This window comes from Felis catus, chromosome D4, assembly GCF_018350175.1.
Source record: "Felis catus isolate Fca126 chromosome D4, F.catus_Fca126_mat1.0, whole genome shotgun sequence".
NCBI lineage: Eukaryota > Metazoa > Chordata > Mammalia > Carnivora > Felidae > Felis > Felis catus.
Genome location: NC_058380.1, coordinates 6,510,573 through 6,531,036, shown reverse-complemented (window position 1 = coordinate 6,531,036; position 20,464 = coordinate 6,510,573). Strand labels below are relative to the sequence as shown.

General features: G+C 38.8%; 1 protein-coding gene across 1 annotated transcript; it reads right to left on the bottom strand.

The window, feature by feature from the left end:
• Positions 1–448: 448 nt before the first annotated feature.
• Positions 449–14,186, bottom strand: INSL6 (insulin like 6). The gene is made up of 2 exons (XM_003995326.4): positions 13,818–14,186; positions 449–857 (listed from the first exon to the last, which is right to left on the bottom strand). Exons 1-2 carry the CDS (start codon positions 14,098–14,100, stop codon positions 499–501), a joined length of 642 nt encoding a protein of 213 aa, XP_003995375.1. The 5' UTR covers positions 14,101–14,186; the 3' UTR covers positions 449–498.
• Positions 14,187–20,464: the final 6,278 nt, after the last annotated feature.

The window sequence follows — 20,464 nt, the reverse complement described above, 5'->3', positions numbered from 1 at the left end:
TCTGACCAATTACTATAATAAAACCCAAGGAATTAAAAGTGTACCTACTATTGCAGTATAAGAGCTCCTACTAGGAGTGGTAGTTGGTTAGTTATTTTTAACGTGGTCGGACAGATGTCCTGGCATACTGGAGTGAGCCTAATGGTCATGGGCGTCAGTCTGTATGTCATACAGATGGAATGCGGAACATTCCATAAGCCATTTAAATGCAGCCTGAGAGAGTTTCAAGCACAATGACAAGCATGAACAGATAATTCTTAAGGTGTCTACATGGATCATGCCACCGCCAGTAAGATCTTCTTCAAATATAAAAATATATGAAAAATAGGGGTTACCAAAGAAAATACCAAGATTCCTATTAACACAGAAAGTATTATTAAGTGCCCGCAAGTACATTCAGATGGTATTCACAGCAAAGAACCTACAAGGACAATGACCAAAAATAAAGTAAAATAAATATATTAAGCTTTTATTAAGTGAGTATCATTCCTATGATGGTTAGTATATTTCAGTCACAACTGATGGTGCATGTTTCTGTAAGTTTTTATAATCAATATATGGAAAGCATGCAATGCTGAGTTCTTCTTTGGTGCATCCTTTAAGACAACACTTTTCTGAGTATCCCCTGCGCTTTCTTTGGGGATGGTTCCCCCAAAACACACTGCTTAAGGTTTTAATTTTGTTTCTGTTTATCTTCTGAAGTTCTAAGATTTCATGAATATATTGATTGATATCTTGTGATGAGGACAATTCTCTTGTCTTATCTGGTGGCAAGTTGGCCCTTTTATATCTGTACTTAGGCAGTGACGACATCTCCAAACTGTTTACTGCTTCTTCCTCAGAGGCAGAAGTAGAAACTGTTGAGAGACAAGAAGAAAATCCTACCTTGTTAAAAATCTTTCTTTAGCTGAAAAAATTAATAACACTAGAATACTAAAGTCTGCTAATTATTAAAAAGAATCACATTTTAAATAATAAAATGGTTTTCAAAAGCAATATATGTATTTCAACTAAAACAGCTGTAGGTAGTATTTTCCTACAAAAAAGCTTAGAAACCTTTACACATTTTTTATGCAAAAACATTTTTTATTGAGATATCAGTCGCATGTAAAGTCACATATAAATTCAGTATTTTGAAGCATACAATTCAGTGTTTTTTAGTGTATTCACAAGGTTATGCAACCATCGCCACTAATTCCAGAACATTTGTATCACTCTAAAAAGAAGCCCCATACCCATTAGCAGTCACCATTTCCTTCTTCCTCCAGCCCCTGGCAATCACTAATCTACTCTTCGTTTCTAAGGATTTGCCTATTTTGGAAATGAAATCATACCACATGTGGCCATTTATGTCTGATTTCTTTCACTGAGCAAAATGTTTTCAAGGTTTATCCATGTTGCAGCATGTATCAGCATTCTATTTCTTTTATGACTGAATAGTTTTCCATTGTATGGATATACCACATTTTGTTGATCCATTTATCAGTTGATGGACATTTGGGTTGTTTCCACCTTTTGGCTATTATGAATACTGCTGCTATGAATATTCACATATAAGATTTTGTTTCAATGTATGTCTGTAATTCTCTTGGGTGTATACCTAGTAGTACAACTGCTCGATCATATAGTAAATTTGTTTAACTTTCTGAGAAACCACCGAACTGTTTTCACAGTGTCTACACTATTTTACAGAGCTACCATTGATATACTAGGGTTCCAGTTGTTCCACACCCTCATCAACATTTGGCATTTTCCATTTTTGATTATAGTCCATCCTAGTGAGATGTGAGGTGGTGCCTGCTGTTGCTTTGATTTGCATTTACCTAATGACTAATGATGTTGAGCATCTTGTCATGTGCTTATTGTATATCCTTTTTGTAGAAATGTCTATTTAAACTCTTCGCCCATTTTTAACTTGGGTTACAGTAATCTCCTCTTATCAGCAATTTCTCTTTCCCTGGTTTCAGTTACCTGTAGTCAACTGTGGTCTGGAAGCAGATGACCCTCCTTCTGACAGAGCATCAAAAGGTCAGTAGTAGCCTGATGCTACATCACAATGCCTACATCATTTGCCTCGCTTCATCTCAGCACACAGGCATTTTATCATCTCACATCATCACAAGAAAGGTAAGGACAGATAACACATTTTGAGAGAGACCACATTCACATAACTTTTATTACAGTATATTGTTTTATGTTATATTTTATTATTATTAAGTTCTTACTGTGCCTTATTTATAAATTAAACTTTATTGTAGGTATGTATGTATAGGAAAAAACAGCATATATAGAGTTTGGTACTATCCTTGGTTCCGATAGCCACTGGGGGTCTTGGAGTATATCCCCTGCAGATAAGGTGGGATTGCTGTATTTGTCTTTTTATGCACATCTTGTAACAAAGGGGCTAGTGGAAGCCATTTTGGTCTTTGTTGAAATACAAGGAAATGAAGAAGTGGTGATATGCTCAATGAACTGATTGCTATTATACTGCTCTTAACTCAGTATTATTGGAAAAAATCACAATAACTCCAGAAGGTAATTATTTGGAGGCTTGTTGGATTTCCATCATTGCCCTTGCCTATCTACTATCCCTTCTAGAAGGATATATTTGCCTATAATCACTGCTGTGGAGCCAGCCCTTAGACGGTCATGTTCTGAACTACATGACTCTACCCTATAGCCACAGTTGAACAGACTGGAGATTGTTAGTACCTGACCCCAAAGAAACCAATCAACTATGGTGGCCAACAATCCATGCCATGTGAAAACATGAGTTGGCCCAATCAATTTCCTCTCTGTGAACTTACAACTAAGAAGTAATGAGAAAAAGATTAGTGAGAACCAAAACTGAAAGGGGACTGTGAAGCTTGTCATGACAAGCTAAAGCCAAAAAGGAACATAAATACTAGAGGAGAAAAGATTCAGAGAGAGAAAAAGAGAGAAAGTGGTTTTTAAAGCTGATGCAATTCCTTAGGCTTTCCAGAGCCTTTCCAAGTCCTTTCCTACCTCTTGTTTCTATAATAACTATATCCCCTATCATTTTTTCTTAAGGTTATTTAGATAAGTTATAGTTAGAGTCCTATTAGAACACCTTTTACTAACTTTATATTTATATATGTATATATGTATATATGCATGTATTTATTTTTAAAATAGGCTCCACACCCAACATGGGGCTTGAACTCACTATCCTGAGATTACCAGTTGCATGCTCTACCAACTAAGCCACGCAGGTGCCCCACTAACTTTGTATTTAAAATGCTGAAGCTGAATTGTGGAACATTTAAACTTTAGGATAGATATTAAAGGTACTGAATAGTAAGTCATCTAAGACAGATAAATACGTGATTGATTAAAATGGGTCATAATTAACAGAGTACACTGAAGGGAGAAAGTAAATTAGGTTGTCTAGGCACATTGAAGGAAGAGCTTCCTGTTGGGATGTGCCAGGTTCTGTCACTCAAAGAGTAAAGAAAAAACAAGAAGAAGGAAACTCTTTCACGAGTAAAGGCAGCTAAAGACTAGTCAATGAACTACATGTCAAATTGGGGAGGGAATTTAAGGAGAAACAAGCTGTACTCACCAGAAAGCAAGAAAGGTTAACATGAGCATTCAGATAAGTGGATTTGAAAAAAGAGTAACAGAGGGGACCCAAATAGTGAAAAGGTAAGAAATCAGTGAAATACAAAACCCAAACACTGTGTTTAGAAACCCAAAACGGGTTCTTTAAAAGGATTAATAGATACAACTCTAGCCAGACTAATCAAGAAAAAAGAGATGAAACGGACAACAAAAAAGAACAATAGTTGTGTTTTTAAATAAATGAATATGAGGAATGCTTATACATTTAAAAATCAAGATGAAATGGATGAATCACGAGAAAAATATGAGATGCCTTAACTGGCACAGAAAACTTAGAAAGACAGACATGGGTGGTTTTAGAAGTAGGTTCTACCTGCTTTTCAGGAACAGTAAATTCTAATCATATACAGGTTGTTCCAGGAAAAGAGGAAAAAGGCAAAACCTGGCCAGCATCTTTTGTGAACCTAGTGTATGCTTTATTCCAAAACTGGATAAGAGCAACACGATTTAAAAACAACAACACATGAGCCTATTTACTTATAAATGTTTATGTGGAAGTCCTAAATGAGATATTAGTTAACTGAATCCATACACATATTTTACAAACATATTAAGAAAGTGTTTATTCCAGAAATTCAAAGATAGGTCAATACCCTAAAAATCTATCAATGCAATTTACCAAATTACTAAGCCCCCTACTCACTCTCAGTTGGGTTTGCTCTCTACTTAAAAGAAAAGGAAAGCAATCATAAGAGACTTGCATTTGGTTCCTTCACCATTTTTTTTACTCACCTTTACAGCCTGTACCCATACATTCTGCCTTCCTACTGGTTTACACAGGTGAGCTATGCACTCTAAAGCCAGTTCCTCCATTTATGGACTGGATCTCATCTCCTCTCACCACTCCAGCAATGCTGTTCTATATCCTTCATCATCAATGCTTCATGCCTATTGAATATGCCTATAAGCACACAAAATGTTATTTCTCCCACTTAAAAAAAGCCAAAACCATGTCTCCTGGCCTTGCTTACCTTGCCAGTTACCATGGCAAAACTCCTTCATAGTGTTCTATTATTTGTTCATTCCTTTTCTCTCATTCTGCCTTAAACCCTCTCTAATCAGGCTTTTCCTGCATTGCTGCACCAAACTTCTCTTTTGAAGGTCACAAATGATCTCTCTGTTGCTAAATTCAACAGCCAGTTCTCATCTGACTCACTTTCTTCACTTGGTTTCCAGGACACCACCTTCTCTCTTCTTCCCACCTATTTGTTCCTTTTCTGTCTCCTTTGCAAATATTTCCTCTTCAGCTTTTTAATCTTGATCCCCTAGGGCTCAATCCTTGGTACTCTTTTCCATTTACACCTCTTCTCTTGGTGATCTCATCCAGTCTTATGGCTCTAAAAATCATCTATGTACCTATGATTCCTAAATTCCTATCTTCAAGTAAGATTTTTTCCAACCCCCAGATTCTTATGTCCTACTTCCTTCCTACTCACTGTCTCCACTTCAGTGTCTCAAAGTCAACATGCACCAAACTGAACTACTGATAGTCTTCTAGACCTGTCCCACATGAGGCCTTTATTATCTCAGTTGATAGAAACCCTATGCTTCCAGGTGTTCAAAGCAAAAATTCTGGGATCATATTTCAAAAAAATTATTGGGGGGCCCCGGGGTGGCTTAGTAAGTTAAGCGTCCTACTCTTGATTTTTGGCTCAGGTCGTGATCTCATGGTTCTTGGGATCGAACGCCATGTTGGGCTCTGTTTGACAGCATGGAGTCTGCTTGGGATCCTGTCTCCTCTGTCTCTGTCCCTCCTCTGATGTCTGTCTATCAAAATAAATAAATAAACATTTAACAAATTATATTGGAATCATTCTTGAATTCTCTTTTTTCTCATAGCTTACATAGAATCTGCTCAAGTATATCTGGAATGAAACAATTTCCAGTACGTCCACGGCTACCATCTCATCCAGCAGCCATCGTCTCTAATACTGCACCCTGCAAAGCAGGGCTCTGCTTCTAATCCTGCCTCCCTACAACCTGTCCTCAACACAGTAGCCAGAGTGATCCCTTTAAAATGCCAATTAATGTCATTCTTCTGCTTGAAAGCCTTTACTCAGAGTAAAGCCAAAATCCTTACAATGGTCTAAACAATTGCCCTAGGCCTGCCCAGTACCTCTCCCTCTGCTCTAGCCACACTAGCCTTGCTGTTCCCTGCATAAACGGGGCAGAGATGTATTTACTCTGCTCTTTCCTCTGCCTAAACACCCTTTCCCCAGCTGTCTGCTTGCCTGAATCTTTTACCTCCTCCTTTCTCAAACCTCACCTTTTCAATGAGCCCTGACATGACTATTTAATCCTATAACCCACCCTCCAGCTGCCCTCACTCCTGATCTCCCTTATTATCCTCCTTCAAGCTTTATTTTTCTATAGCTCTTATTACCTCTGAATATTTACTCATTTATTATGTTCACTTCCTACACAAGCTCCATGAGGCCAGACATCTTTGCTTTGTTCACTTATATATCCCAAGTGCCTGGCACTTAGCAGGTACCCAAGAAGTATTTGGTGAATTAATTAGTAAAAGAAAAATCATATTAATATGCAAAATGATGTCCCCCAAAAGGCCTTAAAAAAGTTCAGCCCTACTTTTAATGATTAAAAAAATAGCAACTCCTTTATCTTGGTGGAGATTATATAACATAAACCTATAAACATTATACCTAATGGAGATTTTTAAATGCATTCCCCTTTAAAATTGGGAACATGACAAGACATCACACTATTACTACTACTTAACAGCACTACAGGACCTGGCTAATGCTAGAAGGAAAAAAAAAAAAAAAGACTGGTGTAAGGTTTAGAAAGGTAGTGACAAAACTATCATTTGTAATTGATAGAATCATCTATAGAAACAAACTCTTAGAACTATGAAGATAGTTCTGCATAATTACTGAGTAAAGATCAACCTGTAAAAATCCTTTGCATTTTTCTAACCAAAAATCACTCACAAAAATACAATTAGCAAGTATTTACAATAGCAACAAAACAAAGTATTAAGGATTATACAATACAGAAAGTCTCTCCTGAGAAAACTTTAAAATTCTAATGATAGAATATGAAAATATTCCATACTTACTTTAAAAACTTTTTTTGTGCGTTTATTTTTGAAAGAGAGAAAGAGAGACAGAGCGTGAGTGGGGGAGGGGCAGAGAAAGGGGGAGACACAGAATCCGAAGCAGGCTCCAGGCTCCGGGCTGTCAGCACAGAGCCTGATGTGGGGCTTGAGCCCACGAGCCTTGAGGTTATGACCTGAGCTGGAGTCAGATGCTCAACAGACTGAGCCACCCAGGCACCCCATGCTTACTTTATTTTAAAAAGATATAAATCTTCTTCAAATTAATCTATATATTCTATGCATCTCAATTAAAATTACACATGGATTTTAATTTTATTTTTTTATTATACTATGCTCACCACAAGTATAGCTACCATATAGCACCATACAATGCTGTTACAATGTCATTGACTGTATTTCCTAGGCTGTACCTTTTATTCCCATGACTTAGTCATTCCAAAACGGGGAGCTTGTATCTCCCACTCCCCTTTACTGATTTTGCCCATTCTCTCTACATCCTTTTCCTCTGGCAACCATCAGTTTCTTCTCTGTATTTACAGGTCTGATTCTATTTTTCTTTATTCATTTATTTTTGTCTATTCATTTGTTTATTCATTTATTCATTTGTGTATTCATTTTGTTTATTCATGTTCACTGGAATCATGTGGTATTTGTCTTTCTCAGTCTGACTTATCTCACTTAGCATAATACCCTCCAGGTCTATCTATGTTGTCACAAATAGCAAGATCTCATCCCTTTTATGGTTACATAATATTCGTGTGTGTGTGTGTGTGTGTGTGTGTGTGTGTGTGTGTGTGTGTGTGTATACCACTTTTTCTTTGTCCACTCATCTATCAGTAGACACTTGGGTTGTTTCCATTTCTTGGTTATTGTAAATAATGCTACAATAAACATAAGGGCACATATAACTTTTTGAACTAGTGTTTTTTGGGTTTTTTGGGTAAATACCCATAAGTGAAATTACTGAATCAGACGGTATTTCTATTTTTAATTTTGAGGAACTCCATACTGTTTTTCACAGTGGTTATACCAATTTACATTCCCACCAACAGTGCAGAAGAGTTCCTTTTTCTTCACATCCTTACCAACACTTGTTATTTCTTGTCTTTTTGTGTTTTTTTAAAGTTTATTTTTGAGAGAGAGAGAGGGGTGGGGCAGAGGAAGAGAGGGAGAGAGAGAATCCCAAGCAGGCTCTGTGCTGTCAGCATAGGGCCTGATGCAGGCTTGAGCCCACAAACCATGAGATCATGACCTGAGCCAAAATCAAGAGTCAGACACTCAACCAACTGAGCCACCCACACACCCCTCTTGTCTTTCTGATTTTAGCTATTCTGATAGGTGTGAGATGACATCTCATTGTGGTTTTGATTTGCATTTCCCTGATGATTAGTGATGTTGAGCATCTTCTAATGTGTCTGTTGGCCATATGTCTTCTTTGGGAAAATATCTATTCAGGTCCTCTGGCCATTTTTAAATTGTTAATTTTTTTGGTGTTGGGTTGTCTAAGTTCTTTCTATTTTTTGACTATCAACCCCTTATCAGATATATCATTTGCAAATATCTTCTCTCATTAAGTAGGTTGCCATTTTGTTTTGTTGATGATTTCCTTTGCTGTGCAAAAGTTTTTATTTTGGTGAAGTCCCAATAGTTTATTTTTGCTTTTGCAAAAATATTTTGCTTGCCTTAGGAGACAGATCTAGAAAAATGTTCCTCTGGCTGATATTAAAGAAATTACTGCCTGTTCTCTTCTAGGAGTTTTAAGGTTTTAGGTCTCACATTTAGGTCTTTAATCCATTTAGAATATATTTTTGTGTATGGTCCAGTTTCATTCTTTTGCAGGTAGCTGTCTAGTTTTCCCAGCACAATTTACTGAAGAGACTATCTTTTCCCCATTGTATATCTTTCTTCCTTTCTCATAGATTGACCATATAGGTATGGGTTTATTTCTGGGCTTTCTAGCTTGTTTTTATATTGATCTATGTGTCTATTTTTCTGCCATTCTGTTTTGAAACCATACTGTTTTGATTACTATAGTTTTGTAGTATATTTTGAAATCTGGAATTGTAATTCCTCCTGCTTTATTCTTCTTTCTCAAGGCTGCTTTGGCTATTTTTTTTTTGTGGTTCCATAAAAATTTTAGTGTTATTTGTTCTAGTTCTGTGAAGAATGCTGTTGATATTTTGATAGGAATTGCACTGAATCTATAGATTGCTTTGGGTAGTATGTACATTTAAAAAATATTAATTCTTCCAATCCATGAGCATGGAATATCTCTCCATTTGTTTGTGTCATCTTCAATTTCTTTCATCAATGTTTTTATAATTTTCAGAATGTAGGCCTTTCACCTCCTTGGTTCAGTTTATTACAAGATATTTTATTCCTTTTGGTGCAAAACTAAATGGGGTTGTTTTCTTAATTTCTCTTTCCGTTACTTCATTATTAGTGCATAGAGACACTACCAATTCTGTACATTAATTTTGTACCCTGCAACTTTACTGAATTTATTTATTACTTCTAATAGTTTTTTTGGTGGTGTCTTTAGAGTTTTCTATGTATGGTATCATGTCATCTGCAAATAGTGACAGTTTATCTTCTTCCTTACTAATATGGATGGCTCTTATTTCTTTTTCTTGTCTGATTTCTGTGGCTAGGACTTCCAGTGCTATTTTGAATTAAAGTGGTGAGAGTGGGCATCCATTTCTTATTCCTGATGTTAGAGGAAAGTCTCTCAGTTTTTCGCAATTGAGTCTGAAGTTAGCTCTGGGTTTTTCATACATGGCCTTTACTATGTTGAGGTATGTTCCCTCTAAATCCATATTGTTGAGAGTTTTATCATAAATGGATGTTGAATTTTGTCAAAATATTTTTCTGCATCTGTTGAGATGATCACAATTTTTATCCTTCATTTTATTCATGTATCATGTTGAATGATTTGCAAATACCGAATCATCTTTGAATTCCCAGAATAAATCTCATTTGATTGTGGTGGGTGATCCTTTTAAGTATTGTTGAATATGGTTTGCTAATATTTTGTTAAGGCAGACAGATTTTTTTAATGCTTATTTATTTTTTTAGGGGGTGGGGCAGAGGATCCAAAGCAGGCTCTGCGCTGACAGCAGAGAATCCCATGTGGGACTCGAACTCACAAACTGCGAGATCATAACGTGAGCTGAGACCTTATGCTTAACTGACTGAGCCACCAGGCACTCCTTGGCAGATGGATTTTTTTAAAAATTGAGTACACTTACTCTTAAATATATAGGGAAGAATAAAGGTCGAGAATTAGCTTAGTGGATCTTAAGAGAAAAAAACAACAACAACATTGGAGATGTGCCCTCCTATAAATGACATCCTACAGAGTCATATCATTAAAAACAGTATAGTAATTGTACGAGGTCAAACAAAAAGACCAATTAAATAGAATAGGAAAACTTGGGCAAACAATAAACAATAAAGGTAAGTCTAGAAGTCAATGGGAAAAAAATTATTATATAGTAGATGGTGTTCAGAAAACTAGCTGATTTTGTAGAGCAAAATAAGACTTCTTGAAAAAACTAAGATAGTAATCCTTGCCATAACAGACACAGTGGTCTCCAGAAGAATTAAGAACCTAATGTGAAAAGTAAATCTATAAAGTTGGACACTCAACTGAATGAGCTACCCAAGCGCCCCCCAAAAAGTTTTTTTGATATCACTGCACCAAACTATCTTTCTCTATGTCAGAGTCAAATAGATCATCAGAAGATTAAAATTGTTGGTAACTGACTTGATCTAACATAGAAATGTGTCCTGCTAGTACAAGTTAAAGTTAATCAACTTTTCAAGCCACATTCAAATGCAAAAGAAATGGCATAATTATACATTCTCTATTGGGAACACATACCTCTCTATAACTTATAATTATTCACTGGAAATTAATAGGATAGATTGTCATCTTTCCTTATAGATTAATAATTTTTAAAAATTTGGCACAAATTCAAGACAGATATATAATTTTCACTCGTGGAATTTGAGAAACTTAACAGATGAACATAGGCGAAGGGAAAGAAAAATAAGATAAAAACAGAGAGGGAGGCAAATCATAAGATACTCTTAAATATAGAGAACAGACTGAGGGTTGATGGGGGTGGGGTGGGTTAAATGGGTGACGGGCACTAAGGAGGGCACTTTTTGGAATGAGCACTGGGTGTCATATGTAAGAGATGAATCATTGGGTTCTATGCCTGAGGCCAGGACTATACTGTATGTTAACTAATTTGCAAATTAAAAAAATGAACTTGACACAAATTCGTATTGATAACTTAAATCCATTTTTCATTCTCCCACACATTTTAAAACAACTGTAGCTTTATTGCCACATGACATTTCCACTTCAGAAAACCATCCTTTACATAGTTCCCACAATAACATGTTTCCATGGACATGACAGTTCTAAAATGTTGTAAGATACATTTTTATTTCCAGGGTGCCTGGGTGGCTCAGTCATTTAAGCATCCAGCTTCAGCTCAGGTCATGATCTCACAGTTTGTGGGTTGGAGCCCGGCCTCAGGCTCTGTGCTCACAGCTTGGAGCCTGGAGCCTGCTTGGGATTCTGTGTCTCCCTCGCTCTCTGCCCTACCCCCACTTGCACTATGACTCTCTCTCAAAAATAAATAAACATTAAAAAAATTTTTAAAAAGAAGATACATTTTTATTTCCTACAAATCTTGTTCCACTGAAGCTCCCTCCTCATTGAATTATTGGCATTTATTCCTCCAGGGAAGTGTGAATAATACCTGAAACAAAGGGGTCATTAATCAGCTCTGAGTTTTAAAGTTACTCTGAAAAAATTTAGTAGCCTTGGGGCACCTGGGTGGCTCAGTCGGTTGAGCATCCGACTTCAGCTCAGGTCATGTCGTGAGTTCCAGCCCTGCGTCGGGCTCTTTGCTGACAGCGCAGAGCCTGGAGTCTGCTTCAGATTCTGTGTCTCCCTCTCTCTCTCTGCCCCTCCCCCACTTAATTGTGTCTCTCAAATATAAACATTAAAAACACTTAAATAAATAAATAACCAACTCAAGCTTGGATGTCTGAACGTAAAATTTTGACTATAATATAGGTAGTGGGAGCATCAGGCATCTCTGGGAGTTTGCAAAAATGTAGACTGTCAGGACCTCCCCCAAGCCCCTCCTGAATGGGAACCTGTATGTTCACAGTTTTTGTTCCCCAGGTGAATCATATGCATGTTAAAGTGTGAGAATCACTGAATTAAAGTACAAGTGGAAGGCTGGGGAGAGACCCTTCTTCCATTATACGAGCAAAATAAAGTGAGTTTACATTAGGTAGGTTTGGTGGTAGAAAATGATCAAGATTCAGTCTGATGGTTTCTGCTATTTCTTTCAAAGTTTTCATCCCCTTAGCAGCAATAGGAAGAATGGGATGAGTTCTGTTCATTCATTTATTAAATAAGAAGTTAACAAGCACCTATGATGTGGGAGGCAACTTAATTTGTTTCAGTCATCCACAGGAAGGTGTTTTTTTGGCATGATAGTCCGTTTCTTTCCTTAATTTCAGAAATCTTGCCTGTAGCAAAATTTTTCCAAATCAAATTAATTACTTCAAAGGCAATAATTTCAATGACACTGTGCTATCGACAGCCTATACATAAAGTGCATTTTCTTTTATTTAAAAAAAAATTTTTTTTAACATTTATTTATTTTTGAGACAGAGAGAGACAGAGCATGAACGGGGGAGGGTCAGAGAGAGGGAGACACAGAATCTGAAACAGGCTCCAGGCTCTGAGCTGTCAGCACAGAGCCCGATGCAGGGCTCGAACTCACAGCCCTCACGGACCGCGAGATCATGACCTGAACTGAAGTCGGCCACTTAACCGACTGAGCCACCCAGGCGCCCCGCAGTGCATTTTCTTTTAAAATGGCAAACCATGTTGGTACTAAAATGTACAACTACAGTTGGAGGAGAACAGTGAATCTGAAACAAGAATATTCTTCCTAAAGACTGTAAAAATATTAAGTATACATTCAGCATATATTAAGCACATACTATGTGCCAGGCCCTCTGCTAGGCATTTCAGATAAAAACATGCATGAAATAATCCCTATAATATGCTATGGTATATAGGACTGGCCTTATGGGGGTGAGACTCGTGCAGTCACACAGACCCAGTGCTTAGGAGAACTTTGCATTTTCCTTAATGCTCTATTGTCGCAGTCTTGAACGTCTCAAAAATTTTATCTTGTAATTGAAGTGTACTTAAGTATGTGAACTTTTAAGTGAAGTCTGATGGGACGATGGACCGTGTATGTGAGCAGAGGAGATACAAAAAAAGGGGTGGGGGAAGCTTTTTATTTTAGTACCTTCAATGGCCCTTTCTTGCTTTTGAATAAGGCGCCCTGTATTTCTCTTCTGCACAGGGCTGGGCAGATTATGGGGCAGGTCCTGATGATGGTTAGATAGATCTACTGTGTTAGACATTGTGGTAGATGGAAAATGGAGTGAGTAGCTATGAAAGAGTCAGCGATGACCTCACAGGGAAAATGAAACCTAAGAGTTTTTGAAAGACAAAGCTGAGTTTGCCAGGGGACAAGTGTACTCCAGAAAGGGAAAGCTAGAGAAGCAGCAGCATTCTTTTTTTTTTTTTAATTTTTCTTAACGTTTATTTATTTTTGAGACAGAGAGAGACAGAGCATGAATGGGGGAGGGGCAGAGAGAGAGAGAGGGAGACACAGAATCTGAAACAGGCTCCAGGATCTGAGCGGTCAGCACAGAGCCCGACGCGGGGCTCGAACTCACGGACCGTGAGATCATGACCTGAGCCGAAGTCGGACACTTAACCGACTGAGCCACCCAGGCGCCCCGAGAAGCAGCAGCATTCTTATATAAATGTATAGATTTATATGTGTATACTTATTTCCTCTAAGTTAAAAAAAAAAAAAAGCTTCATTGTCTGCTGGCAATACATTGGCTTATAAAATTTTTTATTTTTCTCGGTACTAGGCACAAATTCCATTACCCGAGGAAGCTCACCGCCTGGTAGAGCAGATTCGGGGTAAAGAAATGTACAAGGGTGAACAACCACGCCTTTGGTTTATATTTTTACCTGGGTTTGTGCCTCTCGCCCAGGCTGGGAAAGTGGTTTGGGAGCTTTCCAACCGGTCGGGAATGAAGGTCTCAATCTTCTCGTTGGCCTGGGGAAACAGCTGAATCTTGGGGGTTTCCTCCTTCAAGAAGTGCCAGCTGACATTGCCACAGAGTTTTATTATTTCCTTCATGAGATGCCTGCCGCACAGCCTCCTAGCTCTGCTGATGTCGCTCAGCTCACGGGAGAACCGAACTAACGGGAGCCCCAGCCACAGCAGACACAGGCAGAGGAACCGCGGCATCCCGGTGCCCCAGCAGCCGGGTCCGCGGCGCGGTGTAACTGCCTCCCTGCCGCCCGGCTCCTCCCGGCACCTGCGCTCGTGCCCGCGCCCCCGCCCTCCGGCGCCGCGCACGCGCACCTGGCCGACTTCCGAGCGCGTGCGGACCTCGCGAGAACGCTGAGGTGCGAGGCGTGAGGTGCGAGGCGGCCGCCCTGCGTGGGCTCTCAGAGCCAGGTAGGTGGCGGGCTCTAGTTCTTAAAGTCCTTCATTCGTTTTTCTTGTCCTCCCCTGTAGAGAGACGCATCCGTGAGCCGTGGGGCACCGGTTAACTGGGAAAATCAGAAAAGGCGTTGCTCCTTCTAGCGGAGTGCCTTTGCCGCCCTTTTGCCTGGTTGGTCCCGGGGCGTCGCTTCCTCAGAAACACCTTCTCTCGGCTCCCCGTTGGGGTGCACCTCGGTAGTTCGTTCACGTTTGTTCGTGCGCTTGTTTGATACCGTCTGCCCCCAAGCCCCCCAGCTGCGTGCGGGCAATGTTTGCTTCCCCCTGTACCCCAGGGCCTGGCGCGGTGGGCGTCAGAGGTGTTGGCGCCCCCGGGCGCGCTGCAATGTGCGAGTGTGAGTTCCCCCAGCCGGATTCGGATTCCGAGCGGCCCGAGGAGAACCCCGCCTGCCCCTCTGGGAGGGCAGTTGGGATGCTAATATGCCTCCGTCGCGAGAGATTACAGAGGATTGTCTGCTGCCAAATTGTAACAAGCCTGCGACGGGGACCCCCTACGGGGTTTGCCTTCTAAGAGTAACCAGTGTTTTGCTAAAGTAGGAGCGGGGCGGCGGGGAGGGGCAGGCAGCGCGGTGGGTACCGGTCCTCGGTCCTTTTGGAGAAGGTTGGATTGGATAAGTGCAGTGGCTCGGGAGGATGCAGTACCGGCCAGCAGGGGGCAGTCGGGGGCCGTGCGGGAGGAGGAGTGAGCGGCCCCGGGATGCCCGGGACCCGCGCAGACCCGCGCGCGCCGTCAGTGTAGACTCCCCGTCTCCCTCTCCTTTCTGCCGCCCGCCTCTGAGTCTTCATCTCCGTTCTCCCTTTTCCTTTCTCCCAGCGTTGCCCTGCTTCCCCTTGGCGTCAGGGGGCGCTGTTCAGTTAGCTGGACTCGGATTTTTTTTTTTTTTTTTAAGATCTATGTGATTTGATTAGCACAATGTCATCACCTTCCTGGAAACACAGCGAATGTCCAAACTGTAGTGGGCCGTGAGCCCTGCGAGAACGGAAGACATTCATTAGACTGAGAGGAAGGTTTAAAGCACACAAAAAAGCCTCTCAAGCAATGTATGTCAGAACCTGGCCAATTTGGTTTATACCCCCATTCACTCGCTCTGCACTCTCTGTATCCGCGCCCTGCTTTGTGTTTCTCCATATGCGATTCATTGCAGACTGGCATACTATATATATTTTATTTCTCTACTTGTTTACTGTCTGCCTCCTCCTACCAGAACGTAAGCTCCGTGCAGGCAGGGATTTCTGTTTGTTTCATTTTCTTTGATATCCTCTGCCTTGAACAGTGTCTGGAACATACTACGTTCTCAATAATACATTAATGTTAATAATTATAACTGATAATATATATAGCAAATAATTGAAATGTTAATAGCATTAACACTCGTATAATATTTAGTGGATCGATTAATGAATCCTAGAGAATTGACTACTTGTTCCTTTTATACCCTATTTATTTCTTACTTTTAGAGAGAGAGAGAGAGAGAGAGAGTGCATAGGGCCTAAAGAGAGAGACAGGAGGTGAGGGATACAGGGAGAGAGAGAGAATCACAGCTGAGCGGAAATCAATAGTTGGAGGCTCAACCGACTGAGCCCCCCCCGCCGCACCCCTTTATACCCTGTTTCATAGTTATGTCATAATTATGGTTCTTTACTGCACTATGGTGAAATTTTCTTTTAATTATGTACTTATCTACTAGTTGTAAGGTCATTAAGAAGTAGAACCATTTTTGTCTCATATTTATTATCCAGTGCCTAGGAGAATACCTACTAAATAGACCCTTAATAAACATTTTTGGAATGAATGAACACATTCTTAACTAATGTTCGTTGTTGTTCTTTTATTTTTTTTATTTTTTTTTTACTTTTTATTATTTTATTTTATTATTATTTGTTTTAATTTACATCCAAGTTAGTTATCATATAGTGCAACAATGATTTCAGGAGTAGATTCCTTAATGCCCCTTACCCATTTAGCCCATCCTCCCTCCCACAACCCCTCCAGTAACCCTGTTTATTCTCCCATGTTTAAGACTCTCTTATGTTCTGTCCCCCTCCCTGTTTTTATATTATTTTTGCTCCCCTTCCCTTATGTTCATCTTTTCTGTGTCTTAAAGTCCTCATATGAGTGAAGTCATATATTTGTACTTCTCTGACTAATTTCACTTAGCATAATACCCTCTAGTTCCACCTGCATAGTTGCAAATGGCAAATTTATTCTTTTTGATTGCTGAGTAATACTCCATTGTATATATACACCATATCTTCTTTATCCACTCATCCATTGATGGACATTTGTGCTCTTTCAATTCTTTGGCTATTGTTGATAGCCCTGCTATAAACATCAGGGTGCATGTACCCCTTTGAAACAGCGCACCTGTATCCCTTGGATAAATACCTGATAGTGCAATTGCTGGGTCATAGAGTAGTTCTGTTTTTAATTTTTTGAACCTCCAGAGTGGCTGCACCAGTTTGCATTCCCACCAGCAGTGCAGAAGAGATCCTCTCTCTCCACATCCTTGCCAACATCTGTTGTTGCCTGAGTTGTTAATGTTAGCCATTCTGACAGGGGTGAGGGGGTATCTCATTGTGGTTTTGATTTGTATTTCCCGATGATGAGCGATGTTGAACATATTTTTTAATGTGTTGGTTGGCCATCTGGATGTCTTCTTTGGAGAAGTGTCTATTCATGTCTTTTGCCCATTTCTTCACTGGATTGTTTTTTGGGTGTTGAGTTTGATAAGTTGTTTATTGATTTTGGATACTAACCGTTTATCTGATATGTCATTTGCAAATATCTTCTCCCATTCCATCGGTTGCCTTTTAGTTTTGCTGATTATTTCCTTTGCTATGCAGAAATTTTTATTTTGATGAGGTCCCAATAGTTCATTTTTGCTTTTGTTTCCTTTGCCTCTGGAGATGTGTTGAGTAAGAAGTTGCTGCAGCCAGGATCAGTGAGGTTGTTGCCTGCTTTTTCCTCAAGGATTTTGATGGCTTTCTGTGTTAGGTTTAGGTCTTTCATCCATTTTGAGCTTATTTTTGTGTATGGTGTAAGAAAGTGGTTCAGGTTCATTTTTCTGCATGTTGCTGTCCAGTTTTCCCAGCACCACTTGCTGAAGAGACTGTCTTTATTGCATTGGGTATTCTTTCCTGCTTTGTGAAAGATTGGTTGGCTCATTGTTGTTCTCATTAACAAGATCCAATGAATTTACTGAACAGAACAAATTATTAGTGAAGTGACTTATTTTGAATGAATGAGTTACAGTTATTACTAAATGAACTCCCAACTTATTCATTAGTATCCTATTTTATGCCAGGTTATTTCCATAAAGTGGGAGCTGCCTAATAAACCACATTTGAGTATGTATAAGTTCTTTTTTAAAAAAAAAATACTTTTTTTAAATTTATTTACTTATTTTGAGAGAGTGTGCACAAGGGGGAGAGGGAGAGAAAGAGAATGAGAGAGAGAGAGAATCCCAGGTAGGCTTTGCATTATCAACGTAGAGCCTGATGCAGGGCTTGAACTCAGGAACGGTGAGATCATGACCTGAGCCGAAACCAAGAATTGGATGCTTAACCCAGGCGACCCTTGAGTATTTATAAATGAGAATTTCATTTATGCAAGATAAAATATGGGATTATTATGAATTATACTAGAATATTCGTTTCTCAAGTTATTTTTAGCATTTTATGTTGATACCTTAATATGGGAACTAGGATTCCCATATTTAATTCTTTAAATTTTTAGTTTAAAATTTGTAGGATACAATTAATTTTAATAATTATAAGCTTGCTTGATTATTATAATACAGGTAATGTCTTCTTTACCTTTTGCTTTCTGTCCAGTTTATTGTGTGTCTCCTACTATAATGTTGGTCTTGTTAACACTTTATTTTTGGTGTTTACTTCAGGTATGTATTCCAGAATACATACCAATAGTATGTATTTAAAGATATGTTTTGAAAGAATGTTAATAAAACACTTATGTGTTGAGGAATTACCATGTCAGGAATTATTATGCATATTCATTTATATGTATTCTTGAATACATACAAGTAATACATATCCAAAGATGTGTTTTGAAAGAATGGTAATAACATCATTATTGAGTGATTACTAAGTGCTTGTCCATTTTTACCCCATTTAATCTAAGTGCTTGTCCATGTTTTACCCCATTTAATCCTTGTAGCATTCATATCAAATAGTACTGTAACTATCCCCATTTTATAGATGAAGGAGCTCAGACATAAAGAGATTAAGAAACTTGCCGAAGATGACAGAGCTAGCAAGGGGCAGAGGCCTGATTAGAAATAGTCTCTGGAGCCCAAACTCTTAACCTACATTATATAACCATAATTTGTCAAAAAAAATAAAAAGAATGTGGTTTGGTGATGATGGCACATGATATCATAATATCAAAGCAAATCTTTTGAGACCAAAACCTTATATGAAAGGAAACAGTAGTTTGGGGGGGAAAAAAGTCACACAAAAACAAACAAAACTAAGGTAGTGGCCTCAGAATGGGTTTAAAAATTCACTCCATTGAGGGGTGACTGGGTGGCTCAGTCATTTAAGCATCTGACTTCGGCTCAGGTCATGATCTCACAGTTTGTGAGTTTGAGCCCCGCATCAGGCTCTGTGTCGACAGCTCAGAGCCTGGAGCCTGCTTTGGATTCTGTGTCTCCCTCTCTATCCCTCCTCGACTAGTGCTCTGTCTCTCTGTGTCTCTTAAAAATAAATAAATGTAAAAAAATAAAAAAAATTCACTCCATTGATAGTAAAGACACTTAGTGCCTGATCCCAGCTATCAGACTAGGTAGCTATACAAACCTGCAGAAATTATATACCACAGGTTACTTATGTGTCTCGTGAATATAAGAACATGTGGCAGAGGTTAAAGGCAGATAATAATAGTACCTTCTGATAAAGCTATTAAGGGGTTAAATCAGATAGCGCATTAAAATGAGATAATACATGAGCCAATAAATGAGAAAATACAATGCCTGACACATAATACTCAGTAAGTATCAGCTGTGGTAATCATTGCCAACTCTATTTTTGTTGGAATGCGAGAATCAAATAAAATAATATGTAGAATAATATGTAATAATGTAATAATATGTAATAATAATATGTAAAATGTTGTATTCTATTATATATCAGATATCAGACTTTTAATTTGGCAAGGGTTTGAGAGAGTGCATTTGAAGTCAATTTTCATGTTTTTATTTTTAGTACAAAAAGGATAGTATGCAGTCTATATAGTCTTGGTCCAGTCCTAGAAGAGATTTTCCGTTAATTCGGTTGGGGGGAAAAAGTCTTTGGTGTTTAGGAGTTATAAATGAAATAAGTGAAATAACTTTAAGCTTAAGAAGCTTAAACTTATTTTAATTATGTTGAAAACATAATGGAGTAAAAACATTACTGGTTAAATGTTGAAATTAACTGTGGAGAGTTTAACTAAAATAATTTATGGAAGGGAAGGGCTGGTGTGGGCTGCAGTGGTCCTGGAAGGCTTCATCTAGGAGACAGAACCTAACTGGGCTTTGATGGAAAGGTAGGCAGTAGAGAGGCAGGGCTGACATCTCAGGAAGAAGGGAACATGGCAGGTGCAAAGGCATGGATGGAACTGAGCGAGACATAGTCTAGGGAAATAACCTAGATAATACTTTATGTTTGGGATTAGTAGGAGATGAAGTATGGCAAGAGAATAAAGGAGACTTTAAAATTCAGACTAAGGAGTTTGGATTTTATTCTGTTTATCCTATGGCAAGTAGGAAGTTATCAACTAATTGGGATAAGGTCTGAACATGGTGAAATTAAAGCTTAAGGTAAATAATTTAACTCTATACAGAAGACGATGGAGAAGAAAAGAAAGTGAAGAAACCAACCAGAAGTCCACATTATTGGTCCATGAATTTTTGGTGAGAGCTAGGAATAGGATGGAAGGAGTGGAAATAAGCCAAAAGGACTGATAAGAGTGATTTTTATTTTTTTTTTATTTTTTTTTCTTCAACGTTTTTATTTATTTTTGGGACAGAGAGAGACAGAGCATGAACGGGGTAGGGGCAGAGAGAGAGGGAGACACAGAATCAGAAACAGGCTCCAGGCTCTGAGC